Raw genomic sequence first — 23654 nt, 5'->3', positions numbered from 1 at the left:
ACATGACATTTAATCTGAAGCAGAGGAGATTAATAACCGCTGACCCGACGTTAATCATATACATCCTGCCGTGGAATGAATCAATCAGAAATTAGAGTAGATGGTGAGAAAAGTTGATCCAAAGGGAAGAAGCATCTCTGAAACCTCAACCGTTCTCATACCATTGATTTCACACCTATCTAGTAACATTTCATTTATTTATTTGTTTTATGCATTTTCTTGTGACAACTATATTTTCTATTTGCCTGACTAAGATCTGCAAGGTAACAATTGCTTGCTTAAACCAACAATCTTCGTTGGATCGACCCTCACTCACCTTAGGTATTACTTGGACGACCTGGTGCACTTGCCGGTCTATCTATTTGAACACTGCGGAGCCAGTTTTCGCGCACCATTAAGGCCAAAATAATTTCTCAAAAATCTCAAAAGACATTTATGTACTCAATCAAATAAAGTTATACATTAAAATCACGGTAAGGTTGGAAAGAAATCAAATTTTGTTGGAAGAGGAAAGTCTGGGGCAAAGTTTCAAACGACATAAACTCTTAAAGTTCATATTCAAATAGAATATGTAGAAAAGGTGCTGTAAAGTTAGAAAAAATTCAAACTCTATTTAGAAAAAAAATCTGAGGTAAATTCTCATAGTCAATAAAGGATATAAATGGTGTGTTGCAGATAGACAAATTTTTGTTGAATAAGGAAGTTTTCAGAATTTCATTTAGAGGAGTGCACGCTAAATTCAAAACAACTTTGTCAAATTTAAAGAATGGCTATGGATATGATTAAGCAGGAGAAGAGGCTTGAAGCTTGAAGCTTGTGGAGGAAAAGCAATTTGAGGTGCTTCGGCATTAGGGAGGAATCGGCCAAGGTATGGTTTTACTTTCTCATAGATAATATGTAATGTCGTGTGAAAACTTACGTTAGGTGACCGTAGGTTAAGTTGAATTAGATGGGATCGTTAAGGCTTAGTACTATTTGTCAAGTTGTTGTGTTTGCTATAAAAATGTGGTAATTAATGTTGTTGATGAGAGTTGGTGAATGATTATTGATGATTGTGAAGATTGATGATTGATGATGAGTATATTTGTGTTTTCTCTCTGGTTGTAAGGGTGACAAGGCTCCTATTCCCTCTAATGGTGAGAAGGGACATATTCCCTCTAATGGTGACAGGAAATTCTCCCTCTAATGGACAGCCGATGTGCTGAGATATTTGTGTGCAACAGAGAGACAATGCCCGGGATAGCTACCTGACATGCCGGGTTGGCTGTATAACCAACAAATGAGCTCATTAGCCATAGGACATAGACATACATCATACGCATTTATTTGTTTTGTTTGAATGTGCTTTACTTAGGTTTTCCTATTTGATTATCTCTGCTTAATTGTTATATCCTCTATCTGCTGTAATTGTATTCTATCTGTGATTTCTTTGTTTGTATTGTTTGTTTTGAAGTAGTATTTGAAGGGTTAAGTGATGAGCGGATAATTTATACGCTTTTTGGCATTGTTTTTAGGTAGTTTTTAATAAGTTCAAGCTACTTTTAGGGATGTTTTCATTAATTTTTATGTTAAATTCACATTTCTGGACTTTACTATGAGTTTGTGTGTTTTTCTGTGATTTCAGGTAATTTCTGGCTGAAATTGAGGGACTTGAGCAAAACTCTGAAAAAGGCTGACAAAAGGACTGCTGATGCTGTTGGAATCTGACCTCCCTACACTCAAAATGGATTTTCTGGAGCTACAGAACTCCAATTGGCACGCTCTCAACGGCGTTGGAAAGTAGACATCCAGAGCTTTTCAGCAATATATAATAGTTTATACTTCATTCGGAAATTGATGACGTAACTTGGCGTTGAACGCCAAGTACAAGCTGCTGTCTGGAGTTAAACGCCAGAAAAACGTCATGATCCGGAGTTGAACGCCCAAAACACGTCATAACTTGGAGTTCAACTCCAAGAAAAGCCTCAACTCGTGGATTGATCAAGCTCAGCCCAAGCATACACCAAGTGGGCCCCAGAAGTGGATTTATGCATCAATTACTTACTCATGTAAACCCTAGGAGCTAGTTTATTATAAATAGAACATTTAACTATTGTATTAGACGTCTTTTGACCACGTTTCATATTTGGTCTCAGTTTTGTTTTATTCTTCATCTTAGGAGGCCATTGAGCACGTTTAGGGGGCTGGCGATTCGGCCATGCCTGAACCTTTTACTTATGTATTTTCAACGGTGGAGTTTCTGCACACCATAGATTAAGGGTGTGGAGCTCTGCTATACCGCAAGTTTCAATACAATTACTATTACTTTTTATTCAATTCTCTTTTATTCTTATTCCAAGATATACGTTGCACAACACTTTGATGAATGTGACGATCTGTGACACTCATCATCATTCTCACCTATGAACGCGCGTGATTGACAACCACTTCCGTTCTACCTTAGGCCGGGCGCATATCTCTTAGATTCTCCAACCGAATCTTCGTGGTATAAGCTAGATGGATGGCGGCATTCATGGGGATCCGGAAAGTCTAACCTTGTCTGTGGTATTCCGAGTAGGATTCCGGTATTGAATGACTGTGACGAGCTTCAAACTCCTGAAGGCTGGGCGTTAGTGACAGACGCAAAAGAATCAATGGATTCTATTCCAACCTGATTGAGAACCGACAGATGATTAGCCGTGCTGTGACAGAGCATTTGGACCATTTTCACTGAGAGGATGGGATGTAGCTATCAACCAAGGGTGATGCCTCCAGACGATTAGCCGTGCAGTGACAGCGCATAGGACCATTTTCCCGAGAGGATTAAAAGTAGCCATTGATGATAGTGATGCCCTACATACAGCTTGCCATGGAAAGGAGTAAGAAGGATTGAAGGAAGAGTGAGTAGTGAAGTAGAGTTTCAAGAGGAACACAGCATCTCCATACACCTATCTGAAATTCCCACTATTGATTCACATAAGTATTTCTATCCCTTTTTATTTTCTATTTATTATTAATTTTCGAACTCATCATAAACCAATTTAATCTGCCTAACTGAGATTTACAAGGTGACCATAGCTTGCTTCATACCAACAATCTCTGTGGGATCGACCCTTACTCACGTAAGGTTTATTACTTGGACGACCAGTACACTTGCTGGTTAGTTGAACGGAGTTGTGAATTCAAATAAAGTCAATTATTAAATTTCATACCAGTACAAAGAGCATGTGATCACAATTTCGTCCACCATTAAGCTAGGATCTCAGTTATAAACTTAAAAACCTTAATTATGTACCCAAAATCTAGTTTAGCTTATTCTTTAAGTTTGATTCTGAATGTTAGAGTTCTAGGATTGCTTCTGACTTTTTCGGGACCTTATATCTTATTTATGTGGGCACCATTACCAAGCTGAGAATCTTAGATTCTCATTCCACACATGTGTTGCTGTTTTCAGATGCAGGACACAAAGCACCGCACTGAGCATTTCGGAGACTCTTGAAAGCGAAGAACTATCTTGGGACTCGGTGGTTGTATTTGGTTTATGTTTATATATGTAAATAGATTCTCCACCTTGTATTTTATATTTTGTCCCTCCTAGAGTTGACTTGGAGAAGCAGTAATTAAGTTTATCTTTTGGTTTATTTTTGAGTTATATATATATATATATATATATATATATATATATATATATTCTAGTCGGCATTTGCTTTGCAGGTAGAGTTTAGAGCTTGCTTATATACCTATCGTCTGAAACTTTTTTTATATACTTGTCTTTATGGTTTTCTATATAAGCCTTCTATCCAATCGCCTTTCGAGTGTGACACATTTTCAATATGGTTTAGTTAAACTGTTCTTCATAAATATATCTATATATGTACGTTTCTTTTTAAAGGTCGTAATACCTCGTCATCTTTGATTTATGTCCTAGATGTAAAGTTCTGTGTGGTAGGGTATTACAATAGATGCTTCTGTGCCATTTAATGCGGTTAATTCAGCTTATTATCAGCCAATAATTGATTCTATTGTAAACATGAATGCAGGGTATAAAGAGCCAAATTATGGAAGAGTTCATGGGTATTTATTGAGTAATTTGGTTGAAGATGTAAAGAAAATGATTGAAGATTATCGTGAGATTTGGAAACAAACTGGATGTGCTATTATGGCTGATAGATGGACTAATTGTTGTAGGTGTACTTTAATTAATTTCTTGGTTTATTATCCTAAAGGAACTATTTTTCTAAAGTTAGTTGATGTTTCTCATTACTCGAAAACTACTGATGCTTTGTTTAAGTTGTTTAGGGATGTTGTATTATTTGTTGGTCCTGAGAATATTGTGCATGTAGTGACAAATAATGCTACAAATTATTTTGCTACTAAAAGGTTGTTAAAATCTTTGTTTTCTAAACTGTATTGGTTTTCTTGTGCAGCTCATTGTGTGAATTTGATGTTTCAGGATATTGAAAATTTGAATGAAGTGATTGAAACTGTGTCACAAGCTTCAATGATTATAAGATATATCTATATTCATTGTCATCCGTTGTACTTGATGAGAAAATTTACACGCGGGCGGAAAATATTTTGTCCAGCTCCAACTCGGTTTGTCACTAATTTTATTATTTTGCAAAGTATTTTATCTCAAAAAGATACTTTGAGACTTATCGTGACATCTAGAGAATGGACAAGCTCTGCTTACTCTAAAGAAGTCAAAGCTAAAAAGTTTGCAGATCAAGTCTTAGATTCTAAATTTTAAAATCAATGCACTAATAATTGTTAATCTTATTGAGCCACTTGTTCGTGTATTGCTTATTATGGATAGTGAAGATACAACTGTAATGAATTTTCTTTATCAAGCTATTTATAAAGCTAGGAAAGAGACAGTGAAGAGGTTTCAAAAAGAAAGAGGGTTGTTGATCCTTATTTAAAGATTTTAGATACACATTGGGATTCACAACTTCGAAAAAATCTTCATGCTACTGGTTATTAGTTAAATCCATTTTTTTTATGCTGAAGAATTTGAAAAGCACAAGCAAACAACTTTTGGCCTACTAGATGTCATTGAGAGATATGCTTGCGGTGATGCTGATTTGAATTCTAAGTTAACAAGTGAAATGAGAATCTTTAAAAATGTTAAACAAAACTTTGAAAGACAGTCTGCAATACGTGAAAGAAGCACATTGATGACTGGTGAATTTCTTATTAAAATTAGTATTTTATGATTGTGATATATCTATGATTTGATTTTTATGATTGTGATATATTATTTTCTTTTTATGCTAAGATCAATGGTGAAAATATTATGGATGTGGAGCACCAAATTTGTAAATCTTTTTAGCGGTTCGTATTTTGAGTCAAATTTGTAGTTCTTCTGGTTGTGAGCGTAACTGGAGTATTTTTTTTAATATATTCACTCAAAAAATAGAAATCGGTTAGAGAATAAAAAATTTAATGATCTTATTTATGTTCATTACAACTTAAAATTACAACAAAAATATTCTTTTATTATTCTTTCTTTAAGGCATTTTAACTCTTTAGTCATCATAAGAATAATAAAGTAAATTGATAATATAGAAATCAAATGAAAAAAGAAAGTGATGATCCAATTTGTTTTTTTGTATTTGAGGATCATTCGAAATGGATATTGGAAGATTCATCATCATTTTTAACTCCCGAAGAAATTAATACTTTACGAAATGATCCTACAAATACGTCTCTTCAATTAGCTTTAGATGATTTAGGTATATTTTTTAAAGGATGATTTTGGTATGTTTATAAAATATCTTATCTTATTATTGATTATGATTTGTGAAAAATTATTCAAATTCTAAATCAATTGAATTTAGAAGATGATCGAAATGATGATAAAGCTAATAATAATTTTGTAGAAAATGCAAATCAGAATGAAACCAATCAAGATGTAGTTCTATATTTGTCAAATGAAGAAAGATACTTAGATTTTGAAATTACTCCTTAAATATAATCCATGAATTATTATTTTTATTATGTCAAATTAAGATACTAATGTAATAGTATTAATAAATTTTATGTTTATTTTGGTATTAGTTATTTTTAGAATTTGAGACTTAATTTTTGTTAAAATTTTAATGAAAATATTAAATATGTATTTTAAATTTTGATTATTTTATATTTTTTGTTTTAATCGATTTAATCAGTGACTTACCGATTAAACTAATGACTCAGTAACCAGACTGAATCATCACCTATACTAACTATTATGATTATAATATTCTATATTCAGTCAAATATTAAATCAAAGTGTATGTTTTTTTTCGTGATACTTTTTTAATTTTAATATTAGAAAAATGGTTGTATGTTGTATTATTATTAAAGTTAGTGTGTTTCACCGGAAATGGATTCTCTCAAGTGGAAAAAATATTTAGAGATAATAAAGTGTGATATTTTACCTTTAATTTTTTAAGTGGGAGCAAAATTAAATAAGAGAAAAAACCACTGGACAACATCCATTTTTTTTCTATTGGAGAGGATCAATTCCCGTGTTTCACCTACTTACGGAGGTCACATTCTTAGTGTGTGGTCACATGAAATTGAAAGGTCAATTTTTTTAATTTTATAAGTTTGACTCAGATTATTTTATTTTAAATTTTATAAGTTTGACTTTTTGCAATTAAAGAAAAATCACTTCCATTACTAAAAAATGAGACAAATTAAAAATGAAGAAGTATAAGAAGTTAATGGAGTATCTATACAATGTATATAATAAAGATTTAGAAATATTCGATTAAGTAGAATATCAGACATTTATTATTCCTAATATTTAGATGATTATTCTAAATAATATAGGTGTATTATGTTTAAAAAATTAATAATATTTTATTTTAAATATTTATTTTTTTAATTTATATTAGATTTAATAAATAATAGTCCATTATATATATTATATTAATATTCTATTAATTCCTAGTGGGAGTCATTAAAAATATGTTCGGTTTACGTTTTTTATTTTTTAGTATTTTTTATTTTTATTTTTAGAATCGAACGCACTCTAATTTCGCGTCTTTGAAATTAGCGGTTTGCTAAATTTTACGCCGTGGTTTACCTATGAAATTGCAAAACATAAACTTCACCTCTTACTGTATACTATGGACTGCTTAGCTCAGCCAATTCAAGCTCATGCCAGAGTTTGAATTCGCAAAACTCAGAGACCAGAGATAGAATTCACAACCTCGATTGGTGCAACAATGGAGGAGATATCCAATTTTCCATTAAACCCAGAGCCCGCAGAAGAAGAAACCCCGCAGTCTCAGATGCAGGAATCTACTCCCGACCGTAAATCCATGCGAACAACCAAACCCGGCATCAAGCGCCTCATCCTCAGCCTCACAGTGCTCTTCTCATTCATTATAGGTTTCCCGTTCCTCTGGAAATCCATCGAAATCTACCGCGCTCCACTCCCCTTCGACCGAATCGAGTCCTTCTCCTCGCAATTGGAGTCCGATCCCTTACACTTCCCCTGCCGATTCCAAGCCATATTCGTCGGCTTTGACTTCTCCGCTTCTCGTGGCCTTGGTCCAAACGACGTCGCAGCAGCAATTACCCACAAGATGTCCCAACTGAACCCTAACTCCTTGCGATGCGGCAATTGCGGCGGCGGTGACTACGACGTCTCTGTGGTCATCGATTCAGGCTCCAGTTGCGCGCAGACGGAGGGTTCGGAAGCTCGGTGTCCGTTGAAGTGTGGTGAAGTTGTTTTTGGCGGGAAGTTGAGTGACGAAGATTTTGATGAGATGCTGAAGCGTTGTTTGGGGAATGTAGGCGGTGGAGGGAAGGGCTATAGTGTTGTGGTTTTTAATGGGGACAAGGAGGAAGGGGAAGTGAGGGCTGTGGTGGGTAAGTACCGGCATGCGTGGGTACTCGGCCACGTTTCGGAGGATGAGGCGGTTTCAAGGACAGCTGAGATCTTTGCCAGGGTGTTTATGAATGGCGGGAATGAAGGGAATTCGATTCGCAGTGAGTTCATGCCGGTTGGTGCTGATGGCAGGATTGTTCTTTCCTTCAGTTTGCTCAATGCAGAGCCACAAGATTGGATATATGATTGGTATGGATTGTGAAATTGAGACTCCATTTCAGTGTTGTTTTAATGAGGTTGTTTTATTTCAATTTTTTTTTTCTTTCAAAAACTAGCTATTGATGTTTTTTATAAATAGGAATTAATGTTCCATTTACTGACAGTGTAAAGTGTCACTGTCAGCAAATGAAAATACAATTAAGTGTCAGATTAGTATACCCTTTACAATAGTACCCATCATGATTTCTCACTTGCAATTTGATTGATGGATAGTGTAAAACTTTTTACATTGCAGAGCATAGAAATTCATCTTAGATGGATGATAAGTATTTATTTTGTTATGTTGTATCTAGATATGTTATTTATAAGTTAGGCACTCAGAATTCACATGTTTTAAGTGGTGACATAGAGGCTTTAACAGTTATTCTAGATCGTTGTTGAACTGTTCTTTTGCTTTTATATGTGTTGTCATGAATATTATTAGCTTAGTTTTCTTTGAAAGAGTTTCATCCTGAAGTTTCTGTGGTGATCTTAATATAGGAGTTTTCATGAAATTGACAAGACTCTGTTGCAACCTGTGATCCAAGCTTTGCAACCTATAGCAAACATAACGGTTGAAAGCCAGGTATAGCCTTTTATACATTTGATGGTTAAAAAGTCGTGGCATTGTTTAGATTTGAATGATTTTATTGTTCCTAATTGGCAGGTTTTATACTACACGCCAAAGTCTTCCTTTTCGTGCTGGGATGATATACATGGAAGCCACATATTCAGTACCAAGGATCTTCCTTTCTTTGTATACATTCTCTTTGGTCTTGACTTATTTATAGTTTGTAGCAAATTTACCATTATTTAGTTCTAACTTTTAGACCCTTTCTACTTTTGTATCATTGGATAGATGATGTGCCTTTCTACCCAAAAATATTTGATTTGTTGGCATAATTAGTGATTATCAGATAAAGTCACAGCGCTTTGATCATTTAGAAGTTCCTTTGTCTATTGAGTTATGCATATGTCTTTTGTAGAGATGGTTCAACTTACGTGAGTTCTTTATCACTGCTAATGCATTAGAAAGTATATGCAGAACCTTGCAATTTTTCTTGTAGTATTTACTTAATATCTATCTGAGATACAACAATAATAAATTTGGTGATGTATTTGATGTAAATATTTTGATGTTGAACAGCTTAATTCAAATGAGTGGCATCTAGATACTTCAGTTGCAGCGGGAGGGAGATCTAAAGTATTGCAACTTGTGGTGTATACTCTTCAGCTCAATCCTAGATTTATTTACTTCTTTTCATAATCTAAGAATTCGTTTCTTCTTTTACTTTTGATAGCCTTCCTAGTGCTAGCATTAAATGGAAAAAATTGAAATTTCTTCTGTCTCATTGTCTCTACTGCTATTACAATTCTCTATTGTGATTAGTTTGTTGATTCTGATCTGCGTTTAGACAGAGCTTACATTAAATGTTTCCTTGTATATAATGGCAGGTATATACCATCTGCAAAGGAATGTCCTCTGCAATTGGAGCTTCCAAATGGAGATCTCTCTAAGACTAATGGCTTTATATCTCCTGTTATTCATCTCACCTTCAAAATTTCCTTACTTTATCATTTTGTAATATTACATGTCTTATAAAATTCCAAATTTGTGATTGTTATGAAGAGCCTATTTTGGAATATTGCAGATGTGGGGTGGTGTTGTTGTATGGAATCCCGAAAGTTGTGTAAAGGATTTGGAGAGTAAAGATCCAGACAGACGTGTGATTTCTCCCCAGGTTTTCCTTTTAGTTTGTTAACACTCATTAATCAAAATCTTAAATTATATACATCGAAAGTAACCCAATTTTTGGAAAATTTTATTCTGTTTATTTTCAACCCAGTGTAATAAGTTCTCATTAACAAATAATTGATATATCTGAGCCATTACAATTCAGCAATTATTTTAAAGCACTTTTATTTATGTTCTGGTTTAGATAGAGAATATTATGCTATTTGTTTATGCTGGTATACATAGATATCATAAGTTCAGTTTCTAAACATGGAAACATGCATATTATGAAACAGAATCTCCAGAAGCTTTTTGAAGTTCTAATGGGGCAGTTGCGGCAACTCCTTGGTCTCAAGTCTGATAACCTATATGTTGGTCAATCAGGGGCATACATCCTCCTAGGGAGTGAAAGAGGTTTTACAGAATGGTAAGAGTAATAATCCTTTTTGTATTCTTTAGAAAACATTAATTACATGTTTTGAATAGGAATTTCTTTGACCTGTTAAAATTATTTTGGAAGCTTGATAGTGCTATGTGTCCTAAATTGCATGTCACAAGCTCCTAAATGGACATATATATTAAAAGGGGGAATCTCATTCAATTAAAAAAATTTATAATTCATTATGTATCCTTTAGGTTCTGCTCTAATAATACAATTCTTCGAGGCATAACAAATTCATTTCCTTTGTTTTATGGGAAATATTTCCGAGTTATATTGTCTGTATTCTCTGGTGTATCTTCTTGGAAATATTTTAAAATTTGTTTCTTTCTTTTAATGGAAAAAGCATTTTCTGAAATGTACTTTCCTACACCTGATATAAGCCATATAACAGTCAAAGGAAAGTGTTCTCTCTGGGTGTGGAAAATACGATTTCTCCTTTTCTTAACAAGCTGGTGTTTAAAAATTTAGAAAATGCGTTGCCTCCTAATTTCTATAAAAATCTTTCAGCTGAAAACAACTTTAGGAAATATGCTTACATGAAATCATTTTTCTGTAGGCAAATTTGTACCTATATCATTTGCCAATATAAACTTGTTGTCAAGTAATTATCAATAAAACAAGGATAGTTTTCTCCTTTGATTTGTTCCATAAAATAGCTGCAGTAAATTTACCTCTCAATTTCAACTTTCAAGGAAAACAACAGTGGATGGTGGGTGGTGAAAATCGACATGAGAAGAACTTAAATATACTCTAGAGATGAGAATGTTGCTATGCGTTAGTGGAACACTAAATGTAATAACTTTTGGAATGAATGATATGGGAGAAAGTTGGAGAAACCTCTATTGGAAGGAAGAATATTGCCATAGATAGCTTGGTCATACGATGTAAAAAAGACATAGAATCCTCACTAAATGGAATACATCCGATAGAGAATAGCAGGTAGGTTTAGAGGGAGAGCAACAAGAACTATATATATGATTATATGAAACCAGGAAAACTAAACTTGTTTGGGTTTAAAGATTATTTTCTGTATTCCTTTTCTATTTTTTTTTTAGTTAAAACTCCATATTATTTTCAACATATCAAAAAATTCTAGTAGTGTCTTTATATGTATGTGGCTTTTGATCGGAAGCAATGTCATCATTTGATCAGTGTTCATCTGCACCTTAAAGAAAAAACACTTGGCTGTTATTGGTGGTGAGGTTTAGGAGTATGAAGCGATCCTCATCGATGTTTTCGTTATTTGTTTTTGTTTTCCTGCATTTTAATACAGCTATACTCATTCTATACTGTTGTCAGTCTGTGATAATACATAGTTTCTATTCATTCTGATTTACTGGTACTGCCGTACCTCTCTAACACTTTTAAAATGTTCCCATTGAAGTTAACTAAATGCATTTTCATCCTTGTTTCTTATCTCACTGAAATTGACTCTTATCTTCTTTGGATGATATAAGTAGAATTTGTATATTTATTTATATATTCATTTATATCAAAGGCATTTATTACTATTATTATTAGTATTTCTTTTGTTTAAAAAAAATATTCCTTAATAATTAAACTGCAGTGAATATAATTTTTGTCAGTGGATTTTATGTAGGGAGTTGGATGTTTTGTCAGGGAAGCATGTATGCTTTAATTTACATTCATGTGCAACGACACTTGGATCTCTTTCCAGATTGGTATATTTATCAGTTATCAACTGAGTGTCTTTAAATTTTAAAATGGCTATTCTTTGCTAAATGCTTTTCAATCTGAAATTCCATTTCTATGCAGGTTCAATCATTGCCAAGAATGATTATCATTGATGAAATTGGAAAACAGGTGATTGTAAATGTTTCTTGGTTGTTGTAGATTGGATTATGTGTTTTTAACATGGACTATGATGTCAACCACATTCCATTGGTTGAAATGTCCTGTGTTTAGTGCATATAGCATAATTCATTTTTCCCCATTTCACATCTAAATATCTTATGTTTATAATATTGAATTTCAGATTTTTGCTGGAAACTCTGTCTAATATTTTCTTTTGTATATATTCTCTCTACGTTAACTTTTAATTTTTAAAATATGGATATTAAATTCTTTACCTCCTGAATGTTATGTGTTGATGAGCAGGTGAAGTTTTCTCTGGAAGCTGCAAAGTTTGCTCAAAGTTATGCATCTACTGGAATTTATAATGCATCTGCTGGTATCTTTCCTATAAGCTTTTTAAAAGGTTATTAGTGGCGTTGATGAAGATATTTAGGCTGCTGTTTGTTACTAAAATATGACCAATCTCTTTTCTTGTCAGTATCATCAAGGCAAGCAAGATCTCTGGTGGAGAATGCCTTTTTCCATCCTTCAATTATGTCTATCAGCTACTATTCGTTTGAGCATTGTTTTGCCATCTATTCGGTTAGTTCTTTTAGCCTGGTATATGTAGATCAATACTTGATGTTTGCATCATTCAATCGTTTGAATGCACTTGTTTCCGGTGGCAGATCTTGGGAAAAAAATTAGGAGGTCCAAATATATAATTAGGTATACAACAACAACAACAAAGCCTTGTCCCACTAAGTGGGGTCGGCTACATGAATCAAACGACGCTATTGTACTCTGTCATGTATCATGTCTACAGAGAGACCGTTTACATGTAGATCTCGTTTGACCACCTCATGGATGGTCTTCTTGGGTCTTTCTCTGCCTTTCGTCCTTTGTCCATCTTCCATCTCATCCACCCTCCTGACTGGATGTTCTATTAATCTTCTTCTCACATGTCCAAACCACTTGTGACACGATTCAACTATCTTTTTCACAATGGGTGCTACTCCAATTCACTCCCTTATATCTTCATTCCTTATTTTATCCAATCGCGTATGACCACTCATCCATCTCAACATCTTCATCTTTGCTACACTCAGCTTATGTTCGTGCTTCCCTTTAGCCGCTTAACACTCCGTACCATACAGCATAGCCGGTCTCATAGCGGTGCGATAGAATTTACCTTTAAGTTTTAGAGGCACTTTTTTGTCGCATATAAAACCAGTTGCACTCTGCCATTTTGACCAACCTGCTTGGATCCTATGATTTACATCCTGTTCAATCTCTCCATTATCCTATATGATGCACCCAAGATACTCAAAACTTTTAACTTTTCGTAGAATGTTTTCTCCAATCTTTACCTCTATTTTGGGGTTTTTTCTTCTCATATTGAACTTACATTCCATATATTCCGTCTTGCTACGGCTTATGTGCAGACCATACACTTCTAAAGTTTTTCTCCATAACTCCAACTTCTTATTTAGGTCTTCTCTTGACTTTTTCATAAGGATGATATCATCGGCAAAAAGCATGCACCATGGCATAGGCTTTTGGATGTGCTCTGTTAGTACTTCTAAGACTAATGTGAAAAGGTCCTTGACTATCCCATAAAGACGATATCATCGGCAAAAAACATGCACCATGGCACATGCTCTTGGATGTGCTCTGTGAGTACTTCCAAGACTAATGTGAAAAGGTATGGACTTAAGGATGATCCCTGGTGCAATCTTATATCAATAGGGAATTCCTCTGTCACACCACATTGAGTCTTCACACTAGTTATGCCCCCATCATACATGTCTTTTAATTGCCCGAATATATGCGATCCTTACTCTCCTCTTTTTTATAACCTTCCATAAGACCTCCTTTGGTACCTTATCATACGCTTTTTCCAAATCAATAAACACCATATGTAGATCCCTTTTATTACTACGATACCTCTCCATCATCTTTCTTAATAGGTATATCGCTTCAGTGGTAGATCTGCCTAGCATAAATCCAAATTGGTTCTCTGTTACTTGTGTCTCTTTTCTCAACCTCCGTTCTATCATTCTTTCCCATAACTTCATAGTATGACTCATAAGTTTAATCTCTCTATAGTTTTTGCAACTTTGTATATCCCCCTTATTCTTGTAGATAGGTACTAAGGTGCTCTTTCTCCACTCATCAAGCATCTTCTTTAACTTTAAAATCTCATTAAAAAGCTTGGTTAACCAGTTGATTCCTTTTTCTCCAAGACCCTTCCAAATCTCAATCGGGATATTATCAGGTCCTACTGCATTGCCATTTTTCATCTGCTTTAGAGCCTTTTTTACCTCGAAGTCTCGAATCCTTCGATAGTAGTCAAAGTTTTGATTTTCTTTCCTTGTGTATAATCGACCAAGACTCAGAAGAGTTTTCTGTCTCTCATTAAATAACTCGTAGAAGTAGCTCTTTCACCATTCATTAATCTTCTCCTCTTGAGCTAACACCTCTCCATCCTTATCCTTTATGCACTTAACCTAATCCAAATCTCTCGTTTTTCTTTCCCGGTTCTTTGCGATTCTATATATACATTTTTCTCCTTCTTTCGTGCCCAAAGACTGGTAGAGACCCTCATATGCTCTTGTTCTTACTTCACTTACAGCCACTTTTGTCTCTTTCTTAACCGTCTTATATTTTTCCTAATTATCTGCATTGCGGCATAAAGACCACTCTTTAAAGCATTTTCTTTTTATCTTTATCTTTTCTTATATACTCGCATTTCACCACCAGGACTCCTTGTCTCTTGGTCCTATTCTTTTAGATTCACCAAAATTTTCTTTTGCTGTTCTTCTAATAACTTCTGTCATCTCCCTCCATATCTCTTCCGCGCTTCCATTCCCATCCCACTTTGCCACTTCTCCTACCCGTCTTAGGAAGCTTCTTTGTTCCTCACCTTTCATCCGCCACCACCTCGTCCTTGGGTTCTTCGTATGATGTTTTCAATTTTTGCTCCACGCGAAAATTCCTGACGAGCACCCTATGTTGTGTTGTCAAACTCTCTCTCGGGATAATTTTACAGTTAATGCAAAATTTTCGGTCAACTCTCCTCAACAAGAAGTCGATTTGAGAGCTTGTCATGCCACTCTTATAGGTTATAAGATGTTCGTCTCTTTTTAAAACATGTATTTGCGATGAGAAGATCAAAGGTTGAGGAAAAGTTCAAAATAGTTTTACCCTCGGCATTGATCACCCCGAAATCATGGCCTCCGTGAATACTCCCATATCCAGTCACTTCTCTCCCATTATGGCCATTTAAATCTCCTCCTAAGAAAATCTTATCTCCCAAAGGTATGCCTTGAACCAAACTCTCTAGATCCTTCCAAAACCTTATCTTGTGTTGTTCGTCCGAACCCACTTGCGGTGCATAGGCGCTAATCACATGGAAAGCACCTCCCTCCACCACAAGTTTGATAGAGATGATCCGATCTCCCACCCTCTTGACATCCACTACGTCTTTCTTCCACTGCTTATCCACAATTATTTCAACCCCATTCCTATTCTTCACCTTTCCTGTATATCAAAGTTTGAAACTAGAAGTATCAAACTCCCTAGCCTTTGCATCAACCCATTTCGTTTCTTGTAGGCACATAATGTTAATCTTCTTCCTTGTCATGGTGTCCACCACCTCCATGGACTTTTCTGTTAGAGTGTCTATGTTCCATGTCCCAAATTTCAACCTTCTGTCGCTTCGACCTTTACCTTTTACTTTGTAAACTAGCTTATTTATCCTCGTCTGTTCACGAAAACGCGAGAACCCTTGCTCATTTAACACTACATCTGGGCACTGATGCAGCGGCTCTTGCTTTGACACCGTACTCGAGCCATAGGACGCGTTGCTTCCGGGTAACGACCTAGCTTTAGCGCAATAATGTCTTTGATTCATGTCATGGGGGTTCGGCTATATTTTTATGTTGGTTGTCGAAGACCTAACACAACTCTCATCCTTTATCCGGACTTGGGACTGGCTATGTACCGCAAGTATAAGATAGGCGGAGTTAAATATATAATTAAGTATATATTATGTAAAAGTATTGATATTCAAATTAAATGTGTTAATTTTTTAACTTTTCAATAATTATAAATTCATAATTATACTATTGTAATAAATTCTAAAAAAATTGAAAAATTATAATTAACATAATAGCATATAAAATTACAATAAATAGATATTTTTGTTTGTCCAAATCATTTTTTTTAAATCAATAAAAAAATATAAAAAGATAAACTTAAAACATAAGATTTTTTCTATTTGATTTTATCGTACTACTTATTCTATTATGTAATAACATACTTTAACAGCGACATAGAAAATTAAAAGATTAGACTTATTTTAATAAACACTTATTCTGATAAACACTTCCACTAATAAAATCATGTGCCATTAGTTATCCATTTTATAGTTTAGTTGAAAAGTAATTTTGTATTATAAAGTAAAGTTAATAAAATAGTATGAACTCACTTGTTTTTATTATTTATCAAAAAAATTATTTATTATTTGATAGTTGGATTCCATTTAGTAAAATCATTATAATTTGAAATAATTAACTTATCCTTCTAATTACAAACTTAAGAAATATTGCTTATAATAGTAATATGAACACTGACAAAAGTACCTATTAAAAGAAAAAACAACTATTTGTATTTATGAACTTTATGAACACCGACAAAAGTACCTATTAAATAGAAAAACTAACGTACCAATAAAATATAGGTTCTGTGTGACAAAAGTATCAAAATCTTATTTTTTTGTTGACTTTTTAATAAAATTTTCAAATTATCCCCGTCATTTATCTTCATCCTTGACTCTCTTTGTAATCCTCCCATTGCGAAATCCATGTTGAAAACACAGAAACAAGGCACACAAATAGCGTTGCATTGCTCTCCCCATCACCAACATCAAGGCTCTTAACTTTATCAAGAGCAATAACAGAGAGCAGAGTGAGAGCCTTTCCGAGCCCCATTTCATCGGCTAGGATCCCTCCCTTCAAAGGCTTTGCCTTTACACACGATTCAGGGCTGGAAGTGAGTCAAGCTAGCTCGAACTCGACTCGTTAATAGCTCGATAAGTTAGGTTGGTGAGCTGTGCTTGAGCCTGAAATTGAGCTCATAAATTAAATGAGCCGAGTTTGAGCTTAGATAAGTTCAGTTCATTAGCTCGTGAACTGGCTCAATATATATATATATATATATATATATATATATATATATATATATATATATATATATATTATTGTTGGTTGAATGGATGATGAAGTATAACGTGACAAATCTAGTTAAATTGTTCAGGATAGAAGAGAATAAAAGACACATTTATATATTAATGTTCTTATTTAAAATTTTATAATCATTTTTATATATGATTTTGATGTAGGAAATAAATAAAAAGTTTATAATTGATAGATAGATAATATAAAATTGATTTTTTTAAATATTTTTTAATATATGTTATAATTTGTTGATATAGAATTATATATTATGTTTCTGTTATTTGAGCCAGCTCGCGAGCTCGAGCCAGTTCGTGAGCTTTCGGTGGACCAAGTTTGAGCTTAAAAAATAGGCTCGATTGTTAGTGAGTTGAGCCGTGAGCAAAGCTTAATTTTCGTGAGTCGAGCTTGAGCTTGGTCTAGCTCGGCTCAGCTCGACTCACTTCTAGTTCTACGCACGTGCTCTTTAACCAGGTTGAAGAACTGTCCCCCTTCTCTCTCCTCCAAAACGGCGGAAGCTCCATGCTTTCCTCTCTGTTAGGGAGCCACCACAGCCCTTCCTTCTGGTGTTGTAGAAGCTTCGTCCTCCAGTGATTGAAGAACAGGGTTTTTGGCAGCCAAGTTGTGGGTGAGGCTCCTGAAAATGAGGTCAATAGCTTCGAACTTCTTAAGGGCTGAGATGGCAGCGATAACCTCCGAGTTGTGGAGGAAAGGGTGTTGGTCAGAGAGATTGAAAGAAATGGTGGGGATAATTTGGAAATTTTATTAAAAAGTCAACAAAAATTAGAGTTTTGATACTTTTGTTATACGGAACCCATCTTGTATGGGTACAATGTTAGTTTCATGGGTATTTTGTTAGTTTGTAAATTTAGGGGTATAAATAGTTGTTTTTTCTAAATAAAAATAGAAAAATAAAGATTTGATGATATAGAAAGAAAAAGTAAACGATATATATCCAATGGATATTAAATTAAAATAAGGGATAAAGTTTACTTTTTGTCTCTAACATTTGTGATTTTGTTTTTCAAAATATCCATAACGTTTAATTGCATTCAATTTTGTTTCTAACATTTTCAATTCATTTAATTTTGTCCCTAAGGTTTTACGTGTAATTGATGTCTAAGGGTAATTTGGAAACAGATCAGAAACGTTAATGACAAAATTGAATGAAACTAAACGGTTAGTGTTTTTTTTGAAAATGATCACAAATGATTGTGACAAAAAGACATACTTTACTCCTTATAATAAGAGATGAACCAAGGACCATAGATTATTGAAGAATTACAAGAAGAGTGAAAGCCAATTCATAACCTTTTATACACATGAAAGTAGTAGTCTTGGGGGGGCCATAGCTCCCATTGTCCTAAAGAAGCTCCGTCATTGCTTGTTTCATTTTGACATTAATAATGAGGGAATGCAGATATGTATAAGCCCACATACGCTGAAAACTGAATCCTCTTTAGCTGGATGAGATTTTTATAATAAAACGAGACATATAATAAGGGATTAGAAGAACCATGGTGCTCATCAAGACTCGAGTGCAATACATGGAAGCTTGAACGAAATGCTTATAGGCTATAGCCCGGGAAATGAACTCAGATGTATTCATAATTTTAAGCTACAAGTTGACATTTATTTATCTTTAATGTCTATATTTTTTTCTATTGCTGCAGCCATTTTTTCTTCCGGTTACAATGCATGTCATCCTAGCTGCTTTGAGAGAATGGAAAAGATACAAGCAAGAAAATAGGAAGTACTTGGCATGGAAAGCCAAAGAAAGAATTGTATCTTAATTCGCATTACAAGAGATCACATTCGACAGTGCAATGTAGCTAGTTTTCAAGGTACTAAGAACTCCAATATATGATTAAGCAGTGCAACCCAGCAAAACTCTTCTTTCTCTGCCTCCAAAATCTGCTTCCTTTCTCTTGTCTTCCTAAAGATTTATAATCTTGACATCGGAGAGCTATTTGATGTAATTGGGGCAAGGCAACATGAACACAGGGTCCGAGGATCGCGATTGTACGCTTGTACCATGGGTAAGAAATTAAGGGGAAAAAGATACGCATCACAGAATGAGTTAGTGAATTTGGGCAAGTATGCATGCAATTTCTTTATTCTGTGAACAAAAAGTGATGCCATTGGCTAGATTTTGTTATATTGTGCTTGTCAATAAACCTGATTAATATATATTTTGACGTTCTTAAGACATTGTAATTCTCATTTTCGTACCCTTCATCAGACTGTAAGCCAAATTATCAGAGAACAATGTAGCATCTTCTAATTGTCCAGTTTTCTTTGTGGGACATTGATCTTAGAGAACAATTTTGTTGACCCATTTGAGTGTAACAAGCAGCTCTCTTTTAGATCGAGGCCTGGAAAGTCAAATAAGTCAGCAAACTGGCTGGGACTAATTTACGGGTGAATCAGTTCTACAATATTACCTTTTCATACCCTAGTCCAAATACATAAAGCTTGATCCAATGAAGATAAAGACCCACCCAAAAAAAGGGCGGCTTCTTCTACTTGTCCAATTTCATATGAGGTTGGGTACGATAAGCGATAAGGAGGTCTAGTCCTGCTTATTCAAATAAGTAAATACCTTTTCAAATATCTGCTATTATATTTATCTCTTTTAGAAGGTAGATCTTAACAAACCTCTAAGATAAAAAGAATAGTTATCCACTTATAAAGGTGGAACTATTTCTAAAGGTGGTTATTTATTCTACTATAAATATACTCAGGACGGACCAAAAAAAAATTAACAATAGGGACAAAAATATATAAAGTAAAATTTATGTATAGATATTTTATTTTATCTTTTTTTTTTCATAGTATATTTTAACATAACAGATCAAAGATTAATTTGTCGTGAATCTGAACTCCATTTAAGAGTTTGTTATTGTCCAATAAATTATATATACAAAATAAAATTTAAATTTGTGACACTTAAATGAATTATTGATATTCTAAAACATATTTCAAATAACTCCTAATTAGGTAGTATCATGAAGTTAATTATCACTATTTTTTATTTTATTTATTTATTTATTTATTTTAAGAGTAAACATAATATAACAAAAAATAAATATTAACATTTATATAATTATATTTTTTCATCAAAATTTTTGTGGTTTGCTTCTACCTGGGTCCATGCCTGAATACACTGACACCCTCAGGTATATTTAAGTTTCAATCTACTAAAAATTTGCTTAAAGCCCTTGCTAACTTAAGCATCGGAGTCTCTTATAGGTACCACTCTCCACCTCCACCCGAAGAACTCGGACGATGGCACATCGGCTACGATACAAGTCGAACGCTATCTTAGAAGGAGTCTGGACCTCACGTCCCGGCCCAAGAGCAATCCAGTTTCAGATAACTTTTGGAACAATAACTAAGAGTTTTTATTTTGTTTTAACTTATTTTTGGGGTCAGAATTATTTAAAAAATGCTAGGTGACAAAACATATTTTTAACCAAGCATATCTTTGTTCTTGTCGTTTGATTTCTATCTCCTCTTCTTTCTTCTTCTTCATCATCACCTCCTCTTCTTCCTTCTTTTTCTTCTTTTCTTATTTTGATTCTTCTCTTTTTTTTTTCCTTTTCCTCGTTTATTATTTCCGTCATCTTTTTCTTTCCAATATATGTTATAGCTAAATTATTGAGCACAAAATTTTTTTATATACAACACAAATTGTGGTGGTGAGCGCATAATTTTTTAAAAAATCACAAAACTAAAATATTGATTTATCCAATCAAATGCAATAAAATTACTAAGCACAAAAATTTTGATACACAATACAAAAATTTAAAAGGATTAGCATAGAAACTTTTATACATCAATTTAAGAGGATTAGCATAGAAACTTTTATACATCAATTTAAGAATTTTGTTTTCTGTAAACTTTTATGTGTGAATCGCTATTAAGCTTGTTAATTTTTGAATTCTTTAAGACGAGGATTGAATCTTTTTTTTCATCACTCTATTTAGTATGATGTACTAGAATTTAGTTTTTCTTGTTTTTTATTTTTGGTATTACTTGCAAAAGTTTTTGTGTTATATTAGTAAGTTTATGTATTTTTTAACAAAAATATGCTACTTCATCATTTTCTTCTCTTTTTTATTTTTCTCTTCATATTTTTTTTTACTTCACCTACTCAAGAAGAATAAAAAAAAATCAAATAAAGAAAAAGAAAAAGAAATAAAACATTTATGAGAACACCAAGAGGATGAAAAAGGAATTTAAGGAAAAAAAACGCAACAGCGACAGTAATACAAGAAGAAGGGGGAGGAAATGCAAAAAGAAAAAGAAAGCACATGACACAGTTTTAAGTCCAATCTGCCTAATTTGGGAGTTGAGCCATAAAAACTCTAAATTGAAACCGGATTAAGTTAAAAGTTTCAAATGTATGTTACATAATTGATTGGGTTAATTGGCTAATAGATTCAAATTAAGTTAGATACTATAAGTTTTTAAGGTAGATAATATTAGTTATTGGTCATATAAATATGTATAACTAATTCCTATTAATTATACATTTATGTCTACGAAGACGCTATAAATTTGTTACAAAATGAGTTACTGTGATATAATATTTTCCACTTGTGTTAATAAAAAATCAAAAGCATTGAGAGTCTCAAGTATTAAATTATGACGCAAGAAAAGAAAAAAATTTATGTTTAACCACATATTATTAATTAAATCGTTATATGTAAACAATAATAATGGAGAATAACATACATAATTCTAACTTCTCAGTAGTGTTAATAGCAATAAAGTGACGTAGTGATTTGCTTAACCTTTTTGTCAAACACTATATATTTTTGTCATTTTCTGATATTTTTTGGTATTTCATTAACTTAATATATTGAAGGAATACCGATTTTTAAGAGAATAATGGAATTGATAGAGAAAGTAGTTGTTTATCCCGAGCAATCCACTCTTAATAAGCGAATTTTTTTGTCCAATATCGACTTATGTCTTGTTGTTTACCAAGATAATGTCTTCTTCTTTGATTCTCCAAGTAGCGAAATGAATTTTTCTGAAATTTTCAATAAATTATGTAATGCATTTGGTAAATTGCTTATGCATTATGACTTTATGGCTGGTCGACTTGTGCAAAGTTTGGAGGACAGTCATCGATTTGAAATAGACTGTAATGATGCTGGTATTGTGGTTATTGCTGCAAGAACTAATAGAAAGTTGAGTGAATTTGGTGATATTTTTGCACCTAATCAAGATTTAGAGGAATTGGCTATGTTCCTCCAAGAAGAACAGGAAGAAGAAATCGATTTGAAAGAGAAACTCCTTTTATAGGTACAGGTTGGTCAATTAACACTTCCTTAAGTGCAACATAATTAACACTTAAATTTGATTTCAATTCATTTTATATTAGTTACAGAATATTTGTATCAATGTTTAGAAAAACATAGTAACTTAATATAGATCTTGTAATTAAAATTTTTATTTTAATTAGCAAGCCAGATCTTGCAAATTTGACTATAAATACAAATTGAAAGATAGCAATCCGCGAAAACTGAATTACAAACGTTTTCAACTACATGGGACATAATTACAGTATAATATTTTAAGCTATAAGAATTGTGCACATATTTTGGAAATCTTCGAAAATTTTTTTATTATTGATTACCTTGTGTAATCTAATTATATTATTTTATTAAAGATTTTTCCTTAGCATGAATTTTTTTTCTTAATTTTATTGAAACTAAATTGTACGAGTGATTTAGATTCTATGTATATAAAATTTAGTGAAAACAAAATTGGTTGGCCTGATTTTATGAAATGTGATTTTAAAAAATTTCTTAAACACAAATTAGAGAATGAAATTTGTGTACGTAATTAGAAGTCTATTATTTGTTTCTCCTAAAATAGAATGTCCTATTTCTTTCAGCTGTCAACACTGACCTGTTTGGTCAATATATGTGATAATTACACATGATGGTCCCATATTATTATAATTAATTTCGGTTTATGTCATTTGTTTTAGTTATTATAATATAAACAAATATTTCATTATTTCTTACAGTTGACGCAATTTGCTTGCGGGAGTTTGGCACTAACTGCTCACTATAATCACTGTACACTAGACGGTTTAGCAGTAAGAGATTTTGGGGCAAACTTGGCTGCATTAACACGTGGTGATTCCCTAATCGTAGTTCCTTTTGCAGATAGGACATTGCTAAGAGCAAGAAACCCACCAAAGATTAGTTATCCACATTTTGAGTATGGAAAAGTTACAAACATTGAAAACTTGTTTAGTGTTCGTGGAACAAGTGGTGGCATTAATGTAAGACAAAATGCGGCACAAAACCAAATCCAGATTCTTTATTTGTCTCCACAACAAATTGCCAGCTTTAAAATGAA

The 23654-nt window shown here is 33.3% G+C and overlaps 1 protein-coding gene across 3 annotated transcripts; it reads left to right on the top strand.

Moving 5' to 3' along the window:
• The first annotated feature begins 7062 nt into the window (after positions 1-7062).
• LOC130974306 (uncharacterized) lies at positions 7063-19822 on the top strand. Of its 3 annotated transcripts, none has more exons than XM_057899118.1 (12): positions 7063-8053; positions 8564-8648; positions 8730-8819; positions 9210-9283; positions 9518-9602; positions 9715-9804; positions 10094-10224; positions 11840-11921; positions 12016-12063; positions 12358-12430; positions 12533-12636; positions 18944-19822. In XM_057899118.1, the coding sequence occupies exons 1-12, from the start codon at positions 7197-7199 to the stop codon at positions 19061-19063; spliced, it is 1839 nt and encodes a 612-aa protein (XP_057755101.1). In that variant the 5' UTR covers positions 7063-7196; the 3' UTR covers positions 19064-19822. The 3 variants fall into 3 exon arrangements, with proteins under 3 accessions (XP_057755101.1, XP_057755102.1, XP_057755103.1); XM_057899119.1 differs by lacking the exon at positions 18944-19822 and adding an exon at positions 17564-17730; XM_057899120.1 differs by lacking the exon at positions 18944-19822 and adding an exon at positions 15860-16074.
• Positions 19823-23654: the final 3832 nt, after the last annotated feature.

This window comes from Arachis stenosperma, chromosome 4 (assembly GCF_014773155.1).
Source record: "Arachis stenosperma cultivar V10309 chromosome 4, arast.V10309.gnm1.PFL2, whole genome shotgun sequence".
NCBI lineage: Eukaryota > Viridiplantae > Streptophyta > Magnoliopsida > Fabales > Fabaceae > Arachis > Arachis stenosperma.
Note: the sequence above shows the minus strand (reverse complement) of the source record. Positions and strands in the feature narration are given on the sequence as shown.

Excerpts from the sequence above, each read along its gene's own strand:
- LOC130974306 (XM_057899118.1), top strand. The coding sequence starts at position 7,197 with ATGGAGGAGATATCCAATTTTCCATTAAACCCAGAGCCCGCAGAAGAA. Across the intron at positions 8,820-9,209 it reads CCAAGGATCTTCCTTTCTTT|CTTAATTCAAATGAGTGGCA; the intron begins GTATACATTCTC and ends GATGTTGAACAG. Across the intron at positions 9,284-9,517 it reads AAAGTATTGCAACTTGTGGT|GTATATACCATCTGCAAAGG; the intron begins GTATACTCTTCA and ends ATATAATGGCAG.